This window comes from Chrysochloris asiatica, unplaced genomic scaffold (assembly GCF_000296735.1).
Source record: "Chrysochloris asiatica unplaced genomic scaffold, ChrAsi1.0 scaffold00042, whole genome shotgun sequence".
In the NCBI taxonomy this organism is placed as follows: Eukaryota; Metazoa; Chordata; class Mammalia; order Afrosoricida; family Chrysochloridae; genus Chrysochloris; species Chrysochloris asiatica.
Window position 1 is genome coordinate 14,481,263 of NW_006408560.1, and position 25,715 is coordinate 14,506,977.

Sequence of the window (25,715 nt, forward strand, 5' to 3'; positions counted from 1 at the left end):
TGTTGTTGTTGTTAAGTGCCGTCGAGTCGGTTCCGACCCATAGCAACCCTGTACAGGGTTTCCGAGGGTGTAAATCTTTACGGGAGTAGAACTCCTCATCTTTCTCCCGCAGAGAGGCTGGTAGTTTCGAACCGCTGACCTTAAGGTTCGCAGCCCGATTGGTAACCACTACGCTACCATAACTGAAGTAAATTTTCCCATACTGGAATATATGAATTTCTAGAGTAAAAAGGTTTATCAAATGCCTAGCACAATGGATCACACTAGAGCCATACAAGGACATATCATTATGAAATTTCAAAATACTGGAGACAAAATTCTGAGAAAAATTATTTCTAATCTAGAATTTTAAATCCAGTAAAAGATGAGAATGCAACAGAATTATTTTGGCTGTTGTTAAGTGCCAATGAGTTGGTTCCAATTTCTGTTTGAGTTTCCAAGGCTATAAGTCTTTGAGAAAGCAGAAAGCCTCATATTTCTCCTGCTGCAACTAAATAGAGACCCTTTATTTATTTATTTTACTTCAAAGTTAGTTGCAAAAATAGTACAGAGAATTCCCATGTATCTTTCACTCAGTATCCTCCAATGGTAGCCTCTTAGGTAACTACATATAGTACACAATACCAAAACAACAAATAGACATTGGCACAATCAACTGACCATGAACAAAAGCAAATACAATTTGAAAAAAAAAACTTGCTTCTCAAGCTCTCTTCCTCAAAAAGCTTCTAGAATGTGCTTCACTAAAACAAGGGAGTAAACCAACAAAAGAAGATGTGGAATCCAGGAAACAAATGGAGTAAGAAGTAAAAGGAATCCCCAGGATGATGGTTAAGAAAAAACTAAGAGGCTATCAGTCCACCCTCTGAGAGAAGACATCTAGACTAGTACGGCAGCAGAGAGATCAGGGAGATGAAAATAGGAATATTTAACATGTTTGAAAATACTGAAAGTACTGAAAGGAGTGTTGGAACATAATAAAACCAATCTCCAACCGTCCCAACCAAAAAAAAAAGGGGAGTGGGGGTGGGGGATTAATTATTAGCTCCAGGAAAAACACAATGTTCAGCAAGAAAGACAAAGCAGCATGGCTCAATCAGGAGGAGCAGTTACATAGTCCTTATAATGCTTACAATGTAAATCTTACTACCATTTAACCAAAATTGTGATATAATTATACTGAGAAGACTGGAGACCAAAAAATAGGTATGAGAACTAAACCCTTACCTCCCATGGTTCAAGGTTAATACATAAGGTGTACATCCAAAACAAGAAGTAGCAATGATATGTTATATAGATATAAAAGTAAATGTATACCCCCCCACAAAATTCCAGTAAGCAGAAAATGGAGAGAAAAACAGTTTTCATAACAAGCCTCATATGGTTGACTCTTTAAATCATGCATAACTTTATATGTGATATAAATACCTAAGATTTAAAAACAAAGAAGGATTAAGGGCAGGAGATCTCTACATATGTATTTACTTAAGTTTCAAATACATCTATTAATACAGTTGGGGGCAAAAAAGAGTTAAGAAGGATACAACTGAAGTGTTGTTTAGTCTTTCAAGGTAAGAGTAAAAGAAAGAGAAAATGTATGTTACGGGTAACATAAATTCAAGAAATACTGTATTTAAGTTGGGACACACTTGAATAATTTTACATTTATGGGAAAAAAACCCATAAGAAAGGGAAAGAATGTAGACAATCCAAAAGGAAAATAATGAATCAGTGTCCCCGAGGAGGCAACGTACATAAGTGAAAGGAATTCATTTTGGATAAAAGAAGGTTCCCTCATCATTGAGACTAAGAAGAGACGAAAAGGATGGTGCAAACTGGCGAGATCTCGAGTTAGAGCATGCAGGAAACACTCACTTTAACGATGTTGTCAGGAGCTCTGCTCAGGGTCAGGTTCTTGATTCTCACTGTCAGCTGGTGGACAGTCTTGCAGGTTAGAAGGTACTTGCTGATTAGTGGCTTAGGAAACTCAGTACATTCAAAGTGTTTCAGTCCTAAAGCTAGCAAACTGAGAAGAGAGCAATGACACTAAATCATACTTCAAAGTCCTTTCATTAAAAATGCCTCATGAGACTAACTTCTACACATTTTTATCTAACTTTTTCTACATCTAACTCTTGCACAGATGATGGCAATTCAACAGGAAATTTCAGACCTATAACATGAAAGTAAATAAATATATGGGGGTTATAAATATAAATAAGTTTCTGTTGGAGTTCACAATCAATGGGGAGAAGAAAAACTAAACACCACTCTCTAACAAACATCAGATCATGATTTGCCTAATATTATCAATGCAAATTATTACATCAAAAAGTATATAAAAGGATCATTCTAATAAAATAAACATAAAATGAATAATAGGAACCATGTTATGCATACTAAATCATCAGCAGCAAACCACTTCAACATAACATCTTCAGTTGTATTTACACGTATACATATATGCTGATGGCAATTGGGAAATACATATAAAGATCTATAAAAATGTTCACATGCCCACTAGGATGGCTATTATCAGAAAAGAAAAAAAGTGAAGAGTGGAAAAACTGGAACCCTCATGCATTTGTGGTAGGAATGTAAGATAGTGCAGCTGCTAGAAAAAACAGTCTGGCAGTTCCTCAAAAAGTTAAACCTAAGGGGATTGTAATCAATGTAATGAAACAAGTCATATGAATGGGTGAATGTGAAACTGATGATGTGCCCTGTAAACTTTCACTCAATCCACAATAAAAACCTTAAAAAAAAAAAGTTAAACCTAGAGTTACCATAGCCATCCACTATCATTGAATCGATTCTGACTCATAACATTTCATAGGGTTTCTGAGGCTGTAAATCTTTACAGAAAGAGCTGTGGTTAGCAGTCCAACATGTAACCTACAGCACCACCATGGCTCTTCCAAGTTTTCATTTTGTGGACTTCTGGTGTATAGCTGACGGTTAATGCGGTCAACTGCAATGTCACAGTGGGATGTTAAAGCCAGCAGTTCTAACTCACCAGCTGCTCCTTGGAAACCCTGTACAGGGTCGCTATGAGTCAGATCCCAACTTGATGGCACTTAACAATGACAAGTTTTCATATGACCCAGCAATTCCAATCTTAGGCATATACATAAGTGACTTTAAAGCAGGGACTTAGAAATGGCACTATTCACAATAGCCAAAGATTACTGCTGATGGTGGTGGTGGTGGTATGCCTTGGTGTCCTTCCAACTCACAGTGACTGTGTATACGGTTTCTGAGGCTACAAATCTTCATAGGAGAAGAAAGCATCATCTTTCTCCCATGAAGCACCTCGTGGACTTAAACTGCTGACCTTGCAGTTAGTAGTCCAACACATAATGCACTACATTACCAGGATTCCTTGTAAAAGATAATTAGATAAACAAATTATGGTATGTACATAAAACCCAAAACCCACACCTGTCAGGTTGATTCTGATTCAGAGAGACCCTACAGAACAAAGAACTGCTCCACAGAGTTTCCAAGGCTGTAAATGTCTACAGAAGTAGACTGCATCATCTCTGTTCTGAAGAGCAGCTGGCGGGCTTGAATCACTGACCTTTCAGTTGCAGCCCAATGTTTATGGAATATTATTCAGCTATAAAGAGATGAACCTTGAAGCCATTATATGAGTAAAATTAGTAAGACACAAAAAGACAAATAATATAGGTAGGTAGTCCATGGGTAACATGGAGTCCTGGGGTGGTGCTATGGGTTAATGCACCAGACTGCAAAGTCATTTGAACTGCAAGGTCGGCGGTTCAAGCTCACCAGCTGCTCCTCAGAAACCCCATGCAGGGTCACTATGGGTCAGAATGGACTCAACGGCATTTAACAATAATAACAACATGGGTTACACATGTCCAGCTTCTAGACAATTCCTACTTAGACTTTAATGTACCTACTATGCGTGAGCAAGTACTGCGAGAGTTATAAATGTAAGTCTCAATCGGGAGTAAATTCGTCCTAACTTTAAAACAATCAAATCAACCCCTACTTGCAATAAATTCTTCATCACAGGCACCTTCACTTGCTGCATGTGCTGCTTTTAAATCAATGACAAGGCTTCTAGCCTTTTCTTTTACTAAAGTAAGGATAAATAAGAACCTGTTCTGACTCACTTCCAAATTCCACTTTAAAGACTTGAAGAAACAATTAGGAACAGATCTTGTTCTAACCCAGGGATTACCTGTATATGATCCCACTTATATGAAATACTGCATCTAGAACAAGCAAATTCACAGAGACAAAAATTTTATTAATGGTTATCAGGGGCTAGAAGGAGGAAATGCTGAAGGACTACTGAATTTCTGTTTGATGTGATATAAAGGTTTTGGAAATCAATAGTGGTGATAGTAACACAAGATAGCAAATGTAATCAATGCCACTGAACTGTAAACTTAAACCAGTTAAAATGGCCGTGTGTGTGTGTGTGTGTGTGTATGTTGTTGTAAAGTGCTGCTTAGTCGGTTCTGACCCATAGAGACCCCATATATAGGGTTTCTGAGGAGCAGTCGGAGGTCGTTGTTATGTGCTGTGTAGTCAGTTCCAACTCATAGCAACCCTGAATAGGGGTTTCCAAAGAGTAGCTGGAGAGTTTGAACCATGACCTTGTGGTTGGCAGTCCAATGCTTATCTTACAGCGACATACCAGAAGTATCAAGAATGAATATGAGAATGAATCTGAGTTGTGTTGGAGCAGAATATTAAAAGCACTATGGACTGCCAGAAGAAGAAACACCTGTGTCAGAATAAGTACAGTCAGAATGCTCATTACAAGCCAGGATGGTGAGACTTCGTCTCTCATACTTCACACATATCAGGAATGACCAGTCCCCAGAGACGGAAGGACAGCATGCTTAGTAAAGTGAAGGATCAGCAAAAAAGAGGAAGACCCCAAACCAGATAAAATTGGCATGGTGGAAGCAGCAATGGGCTCAAATATAACAACTGCTAGAATGGCGCAGGAGCAGACAGTGTTTCATTCTATTGTGCATAGGGTTGCTATGAATCAGAACTGACTCAATGGGTACCTAACAACAACAATATATGCATATATAATTTTTTTTTAAATTTTAACGAGCTTAATTTTAAAAACAGTTTACAATCTTTCTCAAACAATCTCTAAAGGATTAATTTTAAAGATTTTTTTCCAAAAACTGTGCACACAGATCCTTGGTGAAGCATCATAAATAATATTGATAAAAGGAGCATTTTAATGCCATTAGATAACAGCTGATTTGGTTTATTTTTATAGGCCAAAACAAGGATAATGTAATAGCACAGAAAAACTATCTCAGTAAGATTCTAAATAAAAAAATAAAAAATTTTACTTAAATAGACAGCAATATGTAAAAATGCAAAGAGAAAAACCATTGGCTTGAGGTGTTAGAATAGGGGTAAACATTTTCTCCTTTGAAAATTTTTCTTCAGGGTTGATAGGGACGGACAACTCAACCATTAGCTACCTAAAATGGGGGTGTGGTTTGGGATGCTATAAACACAAAGTGTCTGGCTTACAAGTTTTCATTAGGGAGTTTAGTTTCAGAGAGAATGGGGGAAGGTAGAATCACCACTAAACAGTTTCCATCTTGTCTAGATAGGTCAGGTGAAAAGAGATGGCGATAGGATTCTTTTGATCTAATAATAATATTTATCATGACTGATTGCGATAGTCACAATTGCAAAGGTAGAAGATGTATAACAAAAAGCGGGGAGTAGTTAATCTTACATTCCAGGACAGAGGATACCTAGAACCAGCAAGAGGGAAGAGCATAAGCAGAATGTGGTATCCTAATCAGAGAAGCAGCAACACCAGAGTCGGGCCAGAGATATGGCATGGAGAGATAGAGCCATCTGAGGACTCTAGACTCATGGAAAGAGAAAGGCTGTGTGCTGACAGGCAGGGGGCTGGTTTGTCCTTTGGTTGTTTAAACGATTTATATTCCTGCATGTTTTTGTGTATATCAAAAATGGGGACTGTAACCATTACATCGAAACAAGATGCAATTAGCTGAGTGCAAAACTGATGTTCTGCCATGTAGATTGTCACTCAATTGACAACAGAAGCTTTTAAAAAAAAAAGAAGAAAATGTATCAAAATGTGTATGCCATGTCCAAAACAGCAACATTTGGTACTGCTAGAACACACATTGCATTAACTGTGTCTATCTTATCTACACTCTTTTTATTTTTGTTTTTTGTGTCCACGTCTTACTATATACACTTTACTTCTCATAAACTTCTAAAAAAGAACTGTTATCTCCAGGTTATTTAGCCCCACACTGTAAACACCTACTTGTCCTCAGCCTTGGTGAAAAAGCTCTTATCCTCGGGATCCTTTGCCTGCAGAGAACATAAGGGAAGTAGCTCTGGATACATGAAAACCTTGCTTGTTGCTAGGATCCAAGCTACTTGCTTTGGCAAACAAGGAAATTCATAGGCTGTAAGAAAAAAACAAAAACAAAACAGCAATACATGGAATTCTAGAACTAAGAAGGCTTCAGAAAAAATTCTGAATGTATTTCTGCATTTAAGTAGCACTGCCTTTACCTAACTTGCCTCCTTCCCACAACACCTCCCTTCACAGAAGTTCCACAATCTTTCTCAACCTAACATATCCCAAAACAGAGCCTCATTCAATGTTAATAAAATTTTATTATTTTATTATTTTCTATGTGGAACACTAAACCCACTAAGTAACACATACTTTCAAGGAACCTATAGCGTATGCTCAAAAACTTCTACTTCTTTCCCCCTTTAAATCCTTCAAGGATAAATGACCAACCATGCTTTCTTTCTTCCAGGTTTAGACTCCAATTTTTTTAATCCCCCTCATTATTTCTGGTATTCCAAACTATATTTTATTCTTATGCAACTTTCATAAGTTCTCCCATATTCCCCTGAGGTTGGGAACAACAACAAAAAAAAATTACAGGAATGAGACAATTCAGTCTCATTCATTTCTGCCTTCCTGCTTAAGTTAGTTCCAGGCATCTATCTCTGCCTTTCTAGAACAAACATTAGAAAAACCTCTGTATTTCTCCTTACATAACTGTTCTTTTATAACCCAGGGTTTTACATATGTAATTACTAGGGTTTGGTGTTAATTAAGTATTCATTACGAAAACAAGGCTATTAAAGTAATTTGATATCAGTGTCTATGACATAAGGTACCTGTATTTAACTTTAGAAGTGTCAAGCCAAACCCTTTGCTATATCACTGATAGAGACTCAAAGAAATGCTACAGGACAGAATAGAACTGCCCCATAGAGTTCCAAATGCTGTAATTTTTATGGAAGCCAACTGCCACATGTATCTCCCTCGATGTGGTTGGTGAGTTTGAACTGCCAACCTTTCAGTTAGCAACTGAGCTTTTTAACCACTGTGTTAACAGAATCAGGGATTTAAAACTAAATCTAAAGATAAATCCAAATACATAGCCATTACAGATACAGATCAACAAATTTTGCTAAACCAGAAAACAAAAGCAAATTTTTTGCTTAAGGAAAGACCTAACAATATATTTTCTCAAAAAATACTACACCAAAACAAGGTAGAAAGCAAACCTGAAAAGGTTCTTTAAAACACTGAACTTGAAAAAAGAACAATATCTCTAATTAGTGCCTAACTCCAAAATCTACATTTCATTCAAAATGACACTCAGGAGAAGTATCAGCTGATCATAATAGAGTATAACTTAAACATAGCCCTCTTCTTCACACCCCAGGTTTGTCTTGATCTCAATTCAAATGATCTCTATCCAACTTTGTGTTGAGTTGTACATATCTATCCCACACGTCTGTCCTGTCCATTACCTTCATCCCTTAAGTACAACTATTGTTATGTAATTCTAGAATTTAGACAAGCAGTAAAAATGGAAGATGAAACAGAGTAGAAAGAAGAAAGAAAAGATCAAAATGGATTTCAGAAGAGACACCGAAACTTTCTCTCCAGCATAGAAATGCTAAAGCAAATGGAAGAAATGAGATGGTAGAAGAGCTGAACAGAAAATTTCAAACGTCAGCTTGAGAAGACAAAGTCAAATATTACAACAAAATGTGCAAAGATCTGGAGTCAGAAAACCAAAAAGTAAGAACATGCTCAGCATTTTTCAAGCTGGGGGAAGTGAAGACAAAATTCAAGCCTTGACTTTCATTAGGATTCACTGGGCAAATTATTAAATGATGCAGAAAGCATCAAAAGAAGATGGAAGGAATACACAGAATCACTATACCAAAAGGAAATGGTTAATATTCAACCGTTTTAAGAGGTAGCATAGGATCAAGAGCCTATGATCCAGAAGGAAGAAGTGTAAGATGCATTGAAGGAACTGGCAAAGAACAAGGCACCAGAATTGATGGAATAAAAATTGAAATCTTTCAAGAAAATCAGGTGGCACTGGAGGCACTCACTCATCTCTGCCAAGAAATCTGGAAGACAACTATCTGGCCAACTGACTGGTAGAGATCTGTATTTGTGCCCATTCCAAAGAGAGACTACCCAACAGAATGCAGAAATCATCAGACAATATCTTTGATATCCCATGCAAGTAAAGTTTTACTAAAGGTAATACAGAAATGGCTGCAAGCATACATTGACAGAGAACTTCCAGAGGTTCAAGCTGGATTCAAGAGGACATGGAACGAGGGATCTCACTGATGTCCAATGGATCTTGCCTGAAAGCAGAAAATACCAGAAAGATGTTTACCTGTGCTTTATCGACTATGCAAAGGCTTTAGATTGTATGGATCATGACAAGCTATGGACAACATTGCGAAGTATAGGCATTCCTAAACACTTGATTGTGCTCAGGAGGAATGTGTACACAGACCAACAGGCAGTTGTTCGAACAGAACATGGGAACACTAAATGGCTTAAAATTAAGAATGGTGTGCGACAGGGTTGAGCAACCTGAGATATGCAGATGATACAACCTTGCTTGCTGAGAGTGAAGAAGACTTAAAATATTTACTGATGAAGATCAACGACCACAGCCTTTGGTATGGATTGCATCTCAATGTAAAAGAAACAAAAATCCTCACAACTGGAACAATAAACAACATTCTTATCAACAGAGAAAAGACTGATGTTGTCAAAGACTTCATTCTTCTTGGATCAACTATCAACACTCATGGAAGCAGCAGTCAAGAAATCAAATGACATACTGCATTAGACAAATCTGCGGCACAAGACCTTTTTAAAGTTTTGAAGAGCAAAGATGTCAGCTTGAGGACTAAGGTGCGCCTGACCCAAGCCATGGTATTTTCAATAATCTCATATACATGTGAAAGCTAGACAGTGAATAAGGAAGACCATAGAAGAACTGATGCTTTTGAGTTATGGTGTTGGAGGAGAATACTGAAAGTTCCAAGGTATGCCAAAAGAACCAACAGATCTGTGTTGGAAGAAGTGCAGCCAGAGTGCTCCTTGGAGGCCAGGATGGCCAAACTTCGTCTCTCATACTTCTGACATGTCGTCAGGAGGAACCAGTTGCTGGAGAAGGATATCATGTTTGGTAAGGTGGAGGGTCAGAGAAAAAGAGGAAGGCCCCCAGCAAGATGGATTGACAAAGTGGCAGCATCAATGGGCTCAACCATGGCAACAATAGTGAGGTTGGCCCAGGACCGGGCAGTGTTTCGTTCTGTTGTACATAGCGTTGCTATGAGTCAGTACTGACTTGATGGCACCTAACAACAATACCCTAAAACTCTCTGAGACAGACCTCTCACTGCAAAAAAATACAAGCTTGACGTGGACACATCTGACCCTACCAGGCTTCTTGACAGTTTTACGAGGACTCCAGTCAATGCTGACATGTGTACTAAAGTCTTCAATGAGCTGCATAGCTCCCATCAGATTACAGGGTTGGAACAAGGTCTGAAACTTAGGGTTGAACTGATGGTGAAGGGCGATGGAGCTTTGAGCAAAGGTTCCCAGTTCTTTCTGTGAGAAATAAGACACAAAGGACACAATTAGTACCAATACCCCTTTGTCTCTCTGTCCTTCCAACTACTGAATAAAAACAGGTAATTATCATCATAGAGTTTTTCATGATTAACAATTAAGACTGCTCTTTTGTATAGTCCTTAGATACTCAAGGATTATATTTGTAATACACTCATTCTTTCTTTTACATATACATGTATGTGTGTATATATACAGAGTCTTGGTGTGGTACTGTGGGATAAAGCACTGGACCGCAAGGTCGTTTTGAACCATAAGGTCAGCAGTTCAAGCTCACCAATCACTCCTTGGAAACCTTGTACAGGGTCGCTATGAGTTGGAACCAACTTGAAGGCACTTAACAATAACAACACAATGTATATATACATACACATAGTTTCTTTTACCGTTTTGTTGAGCATACACACAGAACATACACCAATTAAACAATTCTTACATGTAGAGTTCAGTGTAAATGAACACATTCTTCCGGTTGTGCAACCATCCTCACTCTCCTTTCCTGACTTGTTCCACTGCCATTAACATAAAATCCCTGCCCATTAGAGTCCCTATCTAATCCTTTCAGTTACCATTGTTAATTTGATCCCACACAGATAGATCTTAAAGGAGCACACCACTCAAGACAGACATTCTTTACTAATTGAGCTAAACAACATTAGGTTTTAAGAAGACTTCAGGAGATACTTTCGGTTCAAAACTTAAGGTTTAAAAATTATCTCAAGGCAATAGTTTCAGGAGTTTATCCAGCTTCCATGGCTCAGAAAACATCAGGATTTCATGTTGTTGTTGTTAAGTGCCATCGAGTTGGTACCGACTCATAGCGACCCTATGCACAGCAGAGCGAAATACTGCCAGATCCTGGGCCAACCACACTACTGGGTTTCATAAGAACTTGAAATTCTGTTTCGTATTTCTCCTTTTCCAATCAGGATTCCACACTCATTCATTCTTGTTTTATTTTTAGACTGAGTGTTCCTCAGCCTTCAGGATGCATATTTCAACTCCTCAACCAGAATCAAAGTTCTCAAGAATATGGGTCAATACCTTTATAAATTATTTTTTTTTATCTTTTGGGTTTTCTGACTAACACCTAGAACAAAGTAGATGCTACAGTCCTCTGGTTGCAACAGGAAATGAATACACACTGTCGGCTACCAAGGAATCTAGAAGTGCTTAGTAAATAATAGATTTATCCAAGAATCACAGAATATAGTCATTATCTTCCTTCAAGTTTGGGGGCAATTTCTATAGTTGAAAATTCCAGATTTAAAAATCCTTACTTGAAAATATTGCAAAATATTATGAGTAAAATTAATTCTGTACACCAAACACCAGCATTGAGCCTAATAAATAAAAAAACAAATTCAGCTCTGGTAGCGTAGAGGTTACGAATTGGGCTGCGAACCTTAAGGACAGCAGTTCGAAACTACCAGCCACTCCACGGGAGTAATATGAGGCTTTCTGCTCCTGTAAAGATTTATAGCCTCGGAAGCCCTGTACAGGATCGCTATGGGTCGGAACCAACTCCATGGCACTTAACAACAACAAAAAGAATGAAAGTACCAAAAATCTAAGAAGCCAGTATAGGCCTAAAAATGAGGGAGAGGATACAATAAAAAAGTGAGAGGGACATTCTAAGAAAAGTACATACATTCTTTGACTCTTCATGGGAAAAAATGACTTACATTCATTCTCTTAGAAAACATAGAAACTCAGAGCAGAAAGTAGACATAGCTACCAAAAGCATCCAGGAGAGAAAAATAAATGTATATTATGATGGAAAGCTGTGGGAAATGACTGCCAGGCTAACTTCAGACCCAAGTCTTTAGAGTGAGGGATACTTATAGCCTTACAAGAAATACTCTCGTCGTACTGGCCTCCGAACTAAGATTGGGGTTGGAGCTGGCAAGAAGGTGGATTTGCGTCAAGAGCTGAACATGCTAGGGAGGAAAAGAAAATAATACAGTGACATATTATGATATTGCTATTTCAGGAACACAAATACATCTTAAAATACTTGTAATTTTATCACACACATTTTGCTTTCTGGAGAGATAATGAGAACAATACAGTATCTTACCAGGAATTTCTCAGATAAGTTCCCCTTGAGCAAAATGATAAAACCATAAGAAATTTAACCTCAAACCAGAGGGACAAAAATTAGAAAGAGGAAAAATTACTTCTGGAAGTGAAAGCTGTAAAAGGGAGCTTCAAAACGTTAATGGGAAAAAGGAATTACATAGTAAAAGAAATTTTCCATGACTTTTTGAAGCCCTATATAGTAATTTCAGAATAGATTACTAAAGACTCTTTGAAATCTATCAATCTGAATACGATTAGGGTCCTTACGTATATTTTTGAAATAAGGTATGAAATGGTGACTTCTCAAGGTGCCATGATATGAAGATCCTATGATCCATGGCTTCAAAGGTTATTCAAGAGCATTATTTCTTTTACAAATTTCCTAACAAGTCTGAGAATCAGGCCATGTGGTACATTAACATTACAAAGAAGAGTCTCACCTGCTGCATTTGCTGTTGGAGTCTCTTCCTCTGTGCTAAATCTAGAACCAAAGTCTGAGGTACTTTGTCACTCTTGGGCTTAACTCTCTCCACCTCCTGTTGTTGTTTAGCTGATGATTTCTTCATCTTCAATTGTTCAAGTAGTTCCTTTACTGTCCGATGTTGCTCATTTAGAAAGTTGGCCAGCGGTTCCTCAAACCTGCCCCCAAAAGGGAGATGAATGAATCTGAACATTTTCCCTCAGAACACAACATAGTCAATCCCTGCTAATGGCGGGTGAGGCCTGAATAATCTCCATCTTCTGTTAATCTCCAAATTTCACTGTAGCCAGCAGTTGTACTCCCAGTTTTAGGTAAATCTTTTCTTGAAGTTAATAAAGACGCAAATAAAATTATTCTGAATTAATCACCCTAATACATGGTATAAAATAGAGGAAATCACATCAAAATCTATGAGCAGTGAAACATTTGAATAATACACAGCAACAGAACTAGTGGGCATTTTTCATTCTTCCATCACACTAATATCCACCATGATATATAATCTTCTGAAATGAAAGGACTTGTTTAATTTGCCTGTTACTCTTATCCCAGGTCTAGTTTCTTCCATCTTTCTATCCATTCAGGCTGCTCTGCCTTCCTTTCTTAAAAAGGTCAAAGATCTTCTTCTACATGGTAGTTTATTTATGTTTTATTTTTAATTATTATTTTTTCCTTCTTCCCTTTCTTCTTTTTTTAATACAAGATTGTTTAGAAACAAATTTTATTTGCTTAGTACCCTCCATGAATATATTTTCTTTGAGTCCTGTAAATCCCTCCCCGAAATTTTCTACTCTTCCAGGCCTGCCTTTTGAGGCTAAAGCAAGAATCCAAACACCTTGTATGCTGAGATGAAGGCAGAACAAGTCACTTAGAAGAATAAACACACATGCTGATACTGTATGTAGTCAGGATAGGACTTGCTCAAGTAGTTATGACTGGCAGGTTTTCCTGTTTCAAGGAATTTCCTATATTGTAAGCAATAATTAAATGACAGGAACGTGTTCCAATAGCCTAAACCACAGGACTGTCTTCTGTATATTCATTACTGAGAAGTGAATATTATTGACTATCTAAATTACTGTCAGAAGAAAAGAAGAGCAGAAACACTGAAAAGTAGATAATGAAAACAGTGCCTGTGCCTCATTTTACGACGTTATTACTGGATAGTTAGTAAGGGGAGCACAAAGTACTTTTATTGTGTGCTTGTAGGTTTTTAAAGATTTTATGGTGGTTTGGGTGAAAGTTTATAGGGAAAATTAGTTTAATACTCAACAATTTTTATTTTGTTTCAAGACATTAGTTACAATTCCCTCACTGCAATTACAGCACTCTTTCCTTCTTTCCTGAGCCCCTGTTTCCTGTAGCCATCTTTCCTGCCCTTGTGGTTTCCGTTGGATGACTGTTCTGAAGAGCACATTCCTCACAGGTGCTACTGTTCACTTTATGATCTACTGAGAGATGATCCGGGGTAGGAGGGAGGGTTAGCTCCAGGTTTGAAGGTAGTCTCCAGTAGACCAGTAAATCTGGTCTTCTTTATGACTGTGAATTTTCTTATATATTTTTCTTTGTCCAAGATCTCTCTGTGATGTTTTATTTAATTTTAAAAAACTTAAATAAGATTTACATCTTCTAAGAGCAGCAGTAGCAGCTCGAGCAAGTCTATCAAACACCAGCAGGTAAGTGAATGTGTGAACAGGGATGTGAAAGAAGCCATATAATCCCCAAATTAAAAAAAAACTATACACAGAGTTGATTAGTGAAACTGAAATGTTTAGAGATTAAATCCAATTATAATAAATTCAAAGGAAGAATGGATCCTTTCTACTAAGTTACAGTTTTTTTCTATGAATTACAGCTTGACATGCATGGGTCAACCAATTACCACTTAGAAATCTTGAGGACTTTTTTTGTTGTTGTAGTGGTATTTTTTATTTGTGGTAATGGAATGTAACTGATATTTCTACTTTTTATTGGTTAGTATACCTTGTCTTTTTTACTACATTGCAAGGTCCCTGATGGCCTATGTATCAGTGGATCCTAGCTTTCTAGGTTAGGTAATGCTGTTAGTTAAAACGCTAATAGAGGATGTGGATCTGTTAACTTTATTTTCTCCAACCATGGTACTAACTACACTGTGATCTCTAGCTAGCCATTCATCTAATGACAGTAAGTTGCTATTTACAATGGGTATCAGCCAACTAAAGTGCAGAGAAATGATGCAAATCCATCACAAAAATAAGAGAAATTTAAGCCTCTACTTTCTGGGTAGGGCAACAGAAAAGTCAACTTTCTGTGAAAAGACCACACATTTCAAACTCCAGGGCATTACTGTACATAGTTCATGGTTTACTCAATTAATGCCTAGGTGACTGGCAAACTTTGATGAACATTTACCAGATGTTAATGATGAAAAAAAGAAGAGCTAATGGGACATAATGGAGGCATTTCTGTAGCTGGCCACAAAGTCTTCCACCTCTCCAGCACCACTCACCTAGAGAAGTTGCTATGGATACCAGCTACTGTTTTTTCTCCTTTCCCAAACAGATACAGCTTGGTCTATAGCTGCACTGCCCCATAACAAGGAGATATATTCATTTGATATTCAATTCCCCACAAGGTTCTGTATCTTTAGATCAATAACAATTCTACTTTCGAATGGAAAATCATTCCTCCAATTTCTGAAAACCTTTCCAGAAATATACATTTCCTCCATTCTATATTTCAAGGTGTTTGTCCAGCTTACCGTAGGACTTGAGGGGTATTAAAGTTAGGCCGAGACTCAGCCACACGATCCTTCTCCTCAGGGCCGTCATCTTCCACTTTGGGAAATCCCATCTCATCCTGGAACTGACGACAAAGGAAGAGAAGGTTTTACATGGAGAACACACCTGTGAAAATCACCTCAGCAATGAGAAAAGAAAGTGAAGACCAAAGGACTTTAACAATACTGGTACTGAGAAAGTGCCTGTGTTAGAACCATTCAAGACTTAGGGACCACAACATTCCATACTTGGGATAACCACTATGCCAGAGAAAACAATCATTCAACCAGCCAACTTGTAATGGCAAAGATTTGCATGGATAACTCAAAACGATCAATCTCTTATACAAAAATATCTTTCAAGAAACTGATTTACCAGAAAGATATACTATTTGTGCTCAGAATAGTCTAAAACAAGTTTTTAATTTTCAAGGACACACCAAATGATACTTGGGAAGGTCATCCAAAAGTTTGCAAGAAAAATTTTACTAAGAATAACCTACACATGTATGAAATTAGTAGACTACAGTCTACGAAACAACAAAACTCTTCTGTCATATTCTTTCCTGGGTGCACTGAAAGAATAGTTCGGTCAGACCCTCTGTAGGGAGGGTCTCAGAGGCCAAAGGACAGCGCTTGCTAGAAAACATGCATTTACCACCCAGAGTTTTCATGCAACGATCACTACTCACAGTGTCAAACAGCTCTTCCATCAGCTCATTCACTTCCTTTTCTGCAAGAAATCCAAACAATGTGTTGTTGGCACAAGTTACTTTCATTTTGCAGTAACTAGTTTTCAGCAAGATATCTAACTAATTCCCCATATCTGTCTATGTTCATTCAGTTAAAAACATTTACTGATCAGTGCTAGAATAAGGAGGGCTTGGCTCCAGATCTATAGAACTGGCAGAGCCACCTGAACAGCATTTAACCAGTCATCCTACTTGTAGCTGCACTGTGGTCCTAACAGATATTGAAAACAGTTCCATCAAAAGCCTCAGTGACAAGAATCATTCCCATGCCCTCCACACACAGAGTAGACAGGGATGGGCAACTTGGACATTGGCTACCCAAAATGGGGGGTGGGGGGATGGGGGGATACAAAGGCAAGAAGTGACTGGCTTACAAGCTTTCAAGAGGGAACCTAGAGCCAGGGGGCCTGGAGGAAGGCAGAATCTCCAGTATCCAATCTGTCCAGGCGGAGCTGATGAAATGAAATGCAGATGGGTCTCTTGTGATACAATAGTGAATAATTGTTGCCAGGACTGATTGTGAGGGTTGGAAATGTAAATAAAGGTAGACGTTTTATAGCAAGGAAGGGAGGGATTAACTTTCCAGTCTAGGAGCAGAGGTCCCTAGGACCAACAACGGAGAAGAGCCGAGAGCGGGACCCTACCCAGAGAAGCAGTGATGCCGGAGATGGAGTCAAACAGGATGAGCAGCTGGGGACTTTAGATCCAGAGAGGGAGAGCTACTGTGTGCTGAAGACTGGGGGGTGGGGGGTAGTGTAGGGGGCAGGCTTGCAGGGTATACCCTTTGGTTGGTTGATGATGCATGGAGGGAATTGTAACCATGGCAATGATATGATATACGACAGAATGAATGTAAAACTAATTTTCTCCCATGTAAACTATCATATAATTCATAATAAAACACTATAAATAAATAAATAAATAAAAAGCCTCAGTGAACTACTTTCATATTGAGTGCCGTGAACACACATAACACTGAGGCCAAAAGGAAATCCATCTAGGACCAGGAACTCTGTCGTCACATTCCTCCCACACCACACCTACCTCCCAAGGTTCTTGGCTTGCAGGAGTCCCCCAGAGTTTTCATCTCTACAGGTCCAACAGCTGCACTGTGTTTTTGCTTTAGGGTTTGGTTTTGTGGGTTTTTTTCCTTGTTGTTTCATTGTTTTTGCTTGCCTATTCTTTCTCCTCCTTCTTCTCTTTCTATTCCCTTGAATTTTATCCTTTCTATCTCCGTTTTTGTTTTTCCCTCTTTTCTTCGGTTTCTCATTTCTCTCTTCTTTTTTTTTCTCCTTTTGATCTTTCTTTACTACTCTTTCTGTGGCATTGCAGGATAATCACTAGACTACTAACTGCAAGGTCAGCAGTTCAAACCCACCAGCTGCTCATTGGAAACCATGTACAAGGTGGCTATGATTCAAAGGCACTTAACAACAACAATAAAATTCTCTTTCTCTTTTAATCTTTCCTCTCCGGATTTTCTAAGCACTTATTTCTTCCTTTAATTTCCTCTTATACTTCTCTTCTATAGCTCTATTTTCCTGTCACTCATTTTCTCTTTTTAGTTATTCTTACGTTTTCATTACATCTTCCTTTTATTTTTCTCTTATTTTTTCCCTATAGGTTCCATTTCCCTGCCCCCTTTTGTCACATACCCAGCAGAGTTGTCCCTTAAATGCAACAGTGAGATAAACAGAAACTAAAGACCAGATCACTTTTACATAAAATGCTAAAGGGTGTTCCTTAGACTGAGAACTAGCAGCAGACAAACTGAGATTACCATACATGACATCACCACTGAGAACTCAATTCAGATGTAGAAGTATTTAAAATAAAAACAAGCTACAAGACTGAAATCAGAGAACCAAAAATATCAATTTATAATGAATTTGACTACAAATAAAAAAAGGAATAGTGTAGACACAGAACTTCTAAATGGTAAGGACATCAAGTAAATTTCAAGATAAAATAGACTGTCTTAAGCAAGAAAAAAAAATTAATATATTACAGGATAACCTCAGGAAATTAATACACCCACACATCAAAATAAAAAAGGAGAAAAATCAGAAAGATTTAGTAAAAGTTAATACAAAAGAAATTATATGAAAAGAACACCCACAAACAAAATTAATTCAGTGCAGAAAATTAAGTGGAAAAATAAAACCAGCAGCACCACAAAAAAATACATAGCAAAATGACAGCAATCAATTTATACCTATTGATAATTACACTGAATGTAAATGCATTAAATGCACCAGTCAGGAGAAAGACACAGCAGAATGAATAAGAAAACAGTATACTTCAATATGCTATCTACAAAAGACATGTCAAAAAGATGGATGCACCCTAAATGCCCATCAAAATTATTAAACAAACTTTGGTTCATACACGCAATGGACTACTACACAACATTGAAGAATAATGATGAATCTGCAAAACATCTTACAAAATGGATGAACTTGTAGGACATTGTTGTTGTTGTTAATTGCCTTCGAGTCGGTTCCGACCCATAGCGACCCTGTACGGGGTTTCCAAGGGTGTAAATCCTTACGGGAGTAGAAAGCCTCATCTTTCTCCCGCGGAGCGGCTGGTAGTTTCGAACATTATGCGGAGTGAAATTAGTCTATTAGGATGAGACCAATATTCTAAAAAGTTAAGAAAACTTTTTCTTGAGAAAAGAAACAATCTATGGTGGTTACATGGAGGAGTGGAGAGGAAAAATTATTAACTGGCCATAGGATAGAACGGGCTGCTAGTGTTTCGCTGTAGGATCAGCACCTAGACTGTGAACCACGAGGTCAGCAGTTCAAACCCATCAGCTGCTCCTCAGAACCCTATACAGGTTTGCTATGAGTCAGAATCGATTTGACAGCACTTAACAACAACAGAGGGTACACACATGTTACCAGAGGTGACAGAGTGAGGTTAGCAAAGGAAAAATGGAGGTAGGGAGAAACAGTGAAGAATGCAGTAGTTAAAGGTGAACAGAGGTAAATACTGTTAACTGTTGGCAAGTGAAAGGGAAGCAATCAATGTAATGAAGCAAAGTACATGATTTGCTAATTAAAACTGATAATCCGCTCTTTAAACCTTCACTCAATTCACAATAAAATGTTTTTAAAAGGTTTGTGGAAATTTTCATTATAATTTTATTTTTTCATGATATTCTGAAGATTCCGCATAGATAAACACTGTGGTATATACATACAAACTGACCTTGCAGTCCAGCACGTTAACCCACAGTACCACACCTGAACCACAAGGTTAGTGGTTCAAGCTCACCAGCTGCTCCTTGGAAACCCTACACAGGGTCGCTATGGGTCAGAACTGACTCAACAGCACTTTAACATCAACATCAATATACATACAGGAGAAAATTACTCAGCAATAAAAGGAATTAAATCAATATACTTAAGCACAAAAAATACTGCGTTGAGTGAAAGAAAGAAGCCTTGTTGTTAAGTGCTGTTGAGTCAGTCCTGATTCACAGCGACCCTGTATAGAGTCAGCAGCTGGTGGGATTGAACCATAGACCTTGTGGTTAGCTTATCCTAGAATATCACACCAGGCTTCCTTATTCCCACAAAAACAGCACATACAACAATGTTACTTTTATATCAAGTTCTTCTAAAACAAGCAAATTTAATATGTAATAAACAAAAATCTGAACAATGGTTGCTGCTCCAGCAAGGTGGCGTCGGAAGTGGGGAGAAGAGCTTAGTACAAAGGGCATGAAGGAATTTCTGAGGCGATGTCTATATCCTGATAGAGGTTTGGGTTGCACATGTGCCAAAAGTCATGAAATAGTCTGTATAAGATTTGTGCAGTACACTGTGTAGAGATTTTACCCAAAACAAAGATGACCTAAAAATCTGATAGGAGCAAATTAAAGAGGACAAGAGGTAGGATCACAGAATTCTATGACTAGAAAGGAAGGCACTTCATTCAGATATCTTACTCAATGGACAAATAATATCAGTACAGTGTTAAACACCAGCTCTGTAGCAACAAACAATACAAAGCTTCTGTTCTTGAGAGGCTCAGAGTCTGCGAGGAATGACAGCAAAGCGGAGCTTATAATAAGGAATTATAAGAGCAATAAATACTAAAACTATGAACATATATAAAGTGGTATGAGAGTGTATAACAAGAGCAATGACCCTAATGGAGAAAGATCTCACTGAAAAATTACATGTAAAGGAAAGAGCAACAAAACAAAGAAAAAGGAAAGGCAAGTATTCTAGGCAAAGGACTGAACTGAAATGAGACCTCCTGCTTTTCAGCTTCAAGGAAAAAAAGTCTCCTTACCCAGAATATGATACTGTTGACTAATTCCTCCTAGAAAGACTCTTCTTTTGCTTTCTCTAATGCTAGACTTTCTTTTTTTTTTTTTCATACTTTCAGGAATCTTCCTTCACAGTTTTCTCAAAGCCTAAATCTCCAAAGACTTTTCACTCTATACTTTCTCACTGATTCCTAGGGCTCTTTCACCTAATCTCTAACCTTAACTGTCATAACAAATTAAAATAAATGGAGGATCTTCTTCATGAACAAATGATATTGTAATCTCAAAAATAAGATGTTAAATGAGATAAACCAACCAAAATAGAATAGAAATCCTAAAGGACACCTTTTACATAATTCTTTTAACAAAGAGAACTATACTATTAAGATATCTAATTTTGGATGCTTACAAAGTTTTCACCATAACCTGGTTATGAGTCAGCATCTCCATGTTGTATATACTATTCCAGTAAAGGGTTGTGCACATACTCAACAAAAATCAATAGTTTCTCCCATCTACATACTGCAAACTGATTTTTGACAAAACAGCTAAGTATATCGCATGGGGACGTGATAGTCTCTTCAACAGATGGTGCTGGCAGAACTGGAAAGAGATATGCAAAAGACTAAAACAAGACCTTCACCTCACACCTTATACAAAAACCAACTCAACATGGATTAAAGATGTAAATGTGAATCCCAGAATTACGAAGGTCATCAATGAAACAATAGGGACAAATGTGAGGGCACTAATTCAGTAAATACACAGACTACCAATCATATAAAAAACTACACAAGCAAAACTAGACAAAAGGTGAGTGGGACATACTAAAAATTAAAAACTTATGTGCATCAAAAGACTTCACTAGAAGAGTAAAAAGGGAACCCACAAAATAGGATTGACACATCAGACAAGGGACTTATTTCTAAAATATATAGGAAACTATAACACCTCTACAAGAAAAAGACAAATAACCCAATCAAAAAAATGGGCACAGGACATGAACAGACACTTCACCAATGAGGAGATCCAGGCTGCCAACAAACATATGAAGAAATGTTCACGATCATACTAGCCATTAAAGAGATGCAAATCAAAACAACAATGAGATATCATCTCACACCAGCAATAACAGCAAAGATCAAAAAACTAGAGGACAATAAATGGGGCAGGGATGTGGAGAGACTGGGACACTCCTGCATTGCTGGTGGGACTGCAAAATGGTCCAACCTCTCTGGAAAGCAATATGGCACTTCCACAGAAGGTTGGAAATAGAAATACCTTATGATCCAGCAATTCCTCTACTTGGTATTTACCCACAAGAAATACGAGCAATAACACGAGTAGATACATGCACACCAATGTTCATAGCAACACTATTTACAATAGCAAACAAATGGAGACAGCCAAAGTGCCCATCAACTGAAGAATGGGTAAACAAATTGTGGTATATACACACAATGGAATATTATGCTACCTTGAATAATAATAAGGAAGCTGCAAGCCACCGCATAACATGGATGAACCTTGAGGACATTATGTTGAGTGAAATTAGTCAGTAACAAAAAGAGAAATACTGCATAGGACCACTACTGTAAAAGACTAAGAAAAAGAACCCATACTAAAGTGGGGGCGGGAATTATTTGCTGATTGCTGGGATGTGTGGGGTGGAGTAAGGAGAAGGTGGAGCACAGGGCAGGGAACAGACACAGGATAGTTTGGGAGCTGGAGAGGGGGACAATATATAAGAAGGGGGAATGTAATGGAAGAACAAAGCAGATGGGAGAACAATTAGGAAGGTTTGCATGGGCTAAGTGGGACAGAGGTAAAGAATAATGTATGCACAACCCTGGAACAAAAGAGCTCTGGGATACAAGGATTGAGATATGATTGGAATGGGTTGTTCATGATCTGAACATTGCATATCTTTCCCATCACCACCCTCTCATATAACAATACCAAACTACTTATAATTTTTTAAATACACATTTCTATTTTTTTAATATTCTGTAGTTAGCATATGTTCTACATATTTGCAATCTCTCTCTGCTCCCATCTACCAAAATCTCTACTCACCCTTTAAAATGAGGCTAAAATATCTCATTCTGTGAATGATTCTTAAATCCCTCCCACATATTCCATGCACTGTAAGACTTCATACACAACTAGTATAACTTATGCAAAAGCTACTACAGTACCTAGTACTTCACATTAAAAAACCTTTTTCTTCTGTATCTCCCATTAAGCTGAGCTCCTAAAGGACAGAGGCCATATCTTATTCATGCTGGTATCATTAGTACAATGCCTGTCAAATAACAGACTCAAAATATGACTGTAAGATATATAAATGAAAACTAATAGACAGGGTGTAGAACTACTTTGTTTGGATTCAACCGCCTGCTGAGAATTTACCTTTCCATCCCAGATATACACAATCAGAATCTATATTTTAACAAAATAGTCTCTGTTTTTGTAACTTTCTATTGTGAATTGGATGAAGGTTTAGAGCAGATTATTATTTTTACATTCAACAAGTCATACACATTGTTTCATATCACTGACTGCAATCCCCTCAATGTAAAATCACTTATCCTACTTCCTTGTTGTGTTTCTTGTTCCCAATCCTCCTTCTGAAATTAGTCTGGGTAAATGCTGTCCTTTTGATTTCAAATAACTGATTATTCTACGATGTGCACACCTCACTGGTATGACTGCGCTCCTTATAGATCTATCTATTAATTTGCCTGAAAAATGAGCTACAGAGGTGAGTTCATTTCCAGACCTGAAGGATGACTAAGGGTCATAGCATTGGGGATTCCACCAGTCTCTATCCAACCAATAAGCCTGCTCTTTTTTTGAGTTTTGTTTCACATTCTTCTCCCACTCTATCCAGAACCTACTAATGTGATTCTTTTCAGAGCAGTTAGTAGTGTTAGCCGGGTATCATCTAGGTCTTCAGGTCTCAGAGTGGTGGAGACCGATGTTCACGGGGTCCATTAGTAACAAGATCATTTCTGATTCAGTGTATCTGGGTTGGAAAGGCAAATTCTCAGCAAGGGGTTGAACATAGATGAGGCTTGCTGATAGGCTTCCTGACAGTATGTATCCAAATTTAAAGAATTACAGAACTAAATGGGCTAAAGGAAATTTAAATGTCTTAATTTAGGACTGCAAATCTCAATAATAAAAAATCTACAAAGTAAAAAACGTAGAAGTGGAACACTCAAGACTCATAATAAACATAGACTCACTGGTGATTCTCACTGCCCGGTCAGTGCGGAAATCTTCTGTATCTGGTTCATCAAGATCTTCTAGGAAATTGTATTCTGGATCATCATCATCATCTGCCTCATCTAAGGAAAAAAGTATTTCATACATTTATTACCAACTCTGAACTCATAAATGCAGTGAAAAATTAAGATTCTCAGCATCACAGGAATTTGTACCAATAAAGACATTTATTCCTTATTTTTTACATAAAGCTTTTTGCTTAGTGCCTTTACAGGGACCATTCCCCATAGCTGAGTCATCTCACCTATTCTCTCCAACAAGCCAGGTTCCTTCCTTCCTTCCAAATCAGGCTTAAATTTTTCAATACACAGCAAAAGCTGTAAATTAACCATGTAATCTGTCTCAGTAATCTCACTTTGGGCAATGTATCTCATGAGAATAATACCTTTGTAAAAGCTATTTGTAAAAATATACTGATAATAAAATAACTGACCCAAATTCCTAAAAATTAGGGAATGACTATGTAATTACATTTTAACATGATAAAATAGTATATACATACAAAATGTTAACGTGTAACCATCTCACAAATGTTTCACACAAAAAAGTACAACACAATATAATTAACATGTAATCACAATTATGAAAATGCATATTCCTATAATGATAAAAAGGAACTCTGATGGTGTAGTGGTTACAAATCGGGCTGTGAACTGCAAAGTCAGCAATTTGAAACTACCAGCTGTTCCATGGGAGAATCAAGATGAGTTTTTCTGCTCCCGTAAAGATTTACAGCCTCAGAAACCCTGTACAAGGTCACTATGAGTCGGAACCAATTCCATGGCACATAACAACATAATGAAAAAAATCAGAAGATATAGAATAATCCAAAATATACAAAATAACAAAAATCTTAATATTAAGGCAATAGAAATAAGATTATTTTCCCCTCATATATGACACCTATGTTATGTCTTCTATTCCTAAGTAAAAACTGATCAGGAATCATTTAATTAAGAAATTGTTACACTGAAATATTTAGTTTTTTACCCTGATAATTTTAGAACACTGCAATGATGGAAATTTTTTATGTACATGTTATAGGGCATGGAAGAAAGATGAGGCTTTCTGCTCCAGCGAAGATGCAAAGCCTCAGAAACCCTATACAGGTTTGCTATGAGTTGGAACTGGCTTGAAGGTACTTAACAACAACATATTCCTAGGAGAAACCTTACATGTTAATTTAAAATCACATCTAGACATAGATTACGGAGCTCTGGTAGCACAGTGGTTACGTATTGGTCTGCTAACCTCAAGGTCAGCAATTCGAAAATAACAGCTGTTCCACGGGACAAAGATGAGGCATTCTGTTCCCGTAAAGATTTACAGCCTCAGAAACCCTGTACAGGGTCGCTATGATTTGGAACGGACTCCACGGCACACCACCACCACCACCACCACCACCAGACAGATTGGGAACATTTAGGATTTGTGCACCTAGTTTTTTAGTGTTATGGGCTTACAACTTTTCTTTCTCATACTATATCAGTTTTTACTAACAAATTATATTAACATAATAAAATAAAATGGGCAATTAGTATCTTCCTACTCTGTCATGTCAACCACTAAATTCTACTAACTTCTTCAATCTGAAACTGATCAAACATGCAATCAAGATGTATTAACCATTACTGGTGATTGCAATGCAAAGGTTGGGAGCAAAGAGGAAGTTGGAAAATATGGCCTTGGTGATAGAAATGATGCTGGAGAATGCATGATAGAATTCTGGAAACCAATGATTTGTTCATTTCAAATACCTTCTTTAGACAGCATAACAGGTAACTATACACATGGACCTCTCCAGATGGAATATATAGAAATCAAATAGACTACATCTGCAGAAAGAGAAGATGGAAAACCTCCATATCATCAGTGAAAACAATACCAGGGGCAGACTGTGGAACAGACCATCAATTAATTACTCATATGCAAATTCAAACTGAAGCTGAAAAAAATGAAAACAAGTCCACAAGAGTTAACATATGACCTTGAATATGTTGTTGTTGTTGTCAGGTGCCATCGAGTCGGAACCGACTCATAGCGACTCCATGCACAGCAGAACGAAACAATGTTCG

The 25,715-nt window shown here is 37.6% G+C and overlaps 1 protein-coding gene across 3 annotated transcripts in view; it reads right to left on the reverse strand.

Annotated features, from left to right (window-relative positions):
- Window positions 1-25,715, reverse strand: part of GON4L (gon-4-like (C. elegans)) — a 168,209-nt gene that overhangs the window by 22,503 nt on the left and 119,991 nt on the right. For 2 of the 3 annotated variants that reach the window (XM_006861565.1, XM_006861566.1), the window contains exons 11-18: window positions 23,601-23,702; window positions 16,005-16,045; window positions 15,295-15,398; window positions 12,511-12,709; window positions 11,842-11,928; window positions 9,796-9,967; window positions 6,320-6,464; window positions 1,876-2,026 (exon numbers count right to left, since the gene is read on the reverse strand). In XM_006861565.1, coding sequence (XP_006861627.1) covers window positions 1,876-2,026; window positions 6,320-6,464; window positions 9,796-9,967; window positions 11,842-11,928; window positions 12,511-12,709; window positions 15,295-15,398; window positions 16,005-16,045; window positions 23,601-23,702 — 1,001 coding nt within the window. Of the gene's footprint in view, window positions 1-1,875; window positions 2,027-6,319; window positions 6,465-9,795; window positions 9,968-11,841; window positions 11,929-12,510; window positions 12,710-15,294; window positions 15,399-16,004; window positions 16,046-23,600; window positions 23,703-25,715 lie in introns of those variants that run through there. The other variant, XM_006861567.1, reaches the window with a different exon arrangement.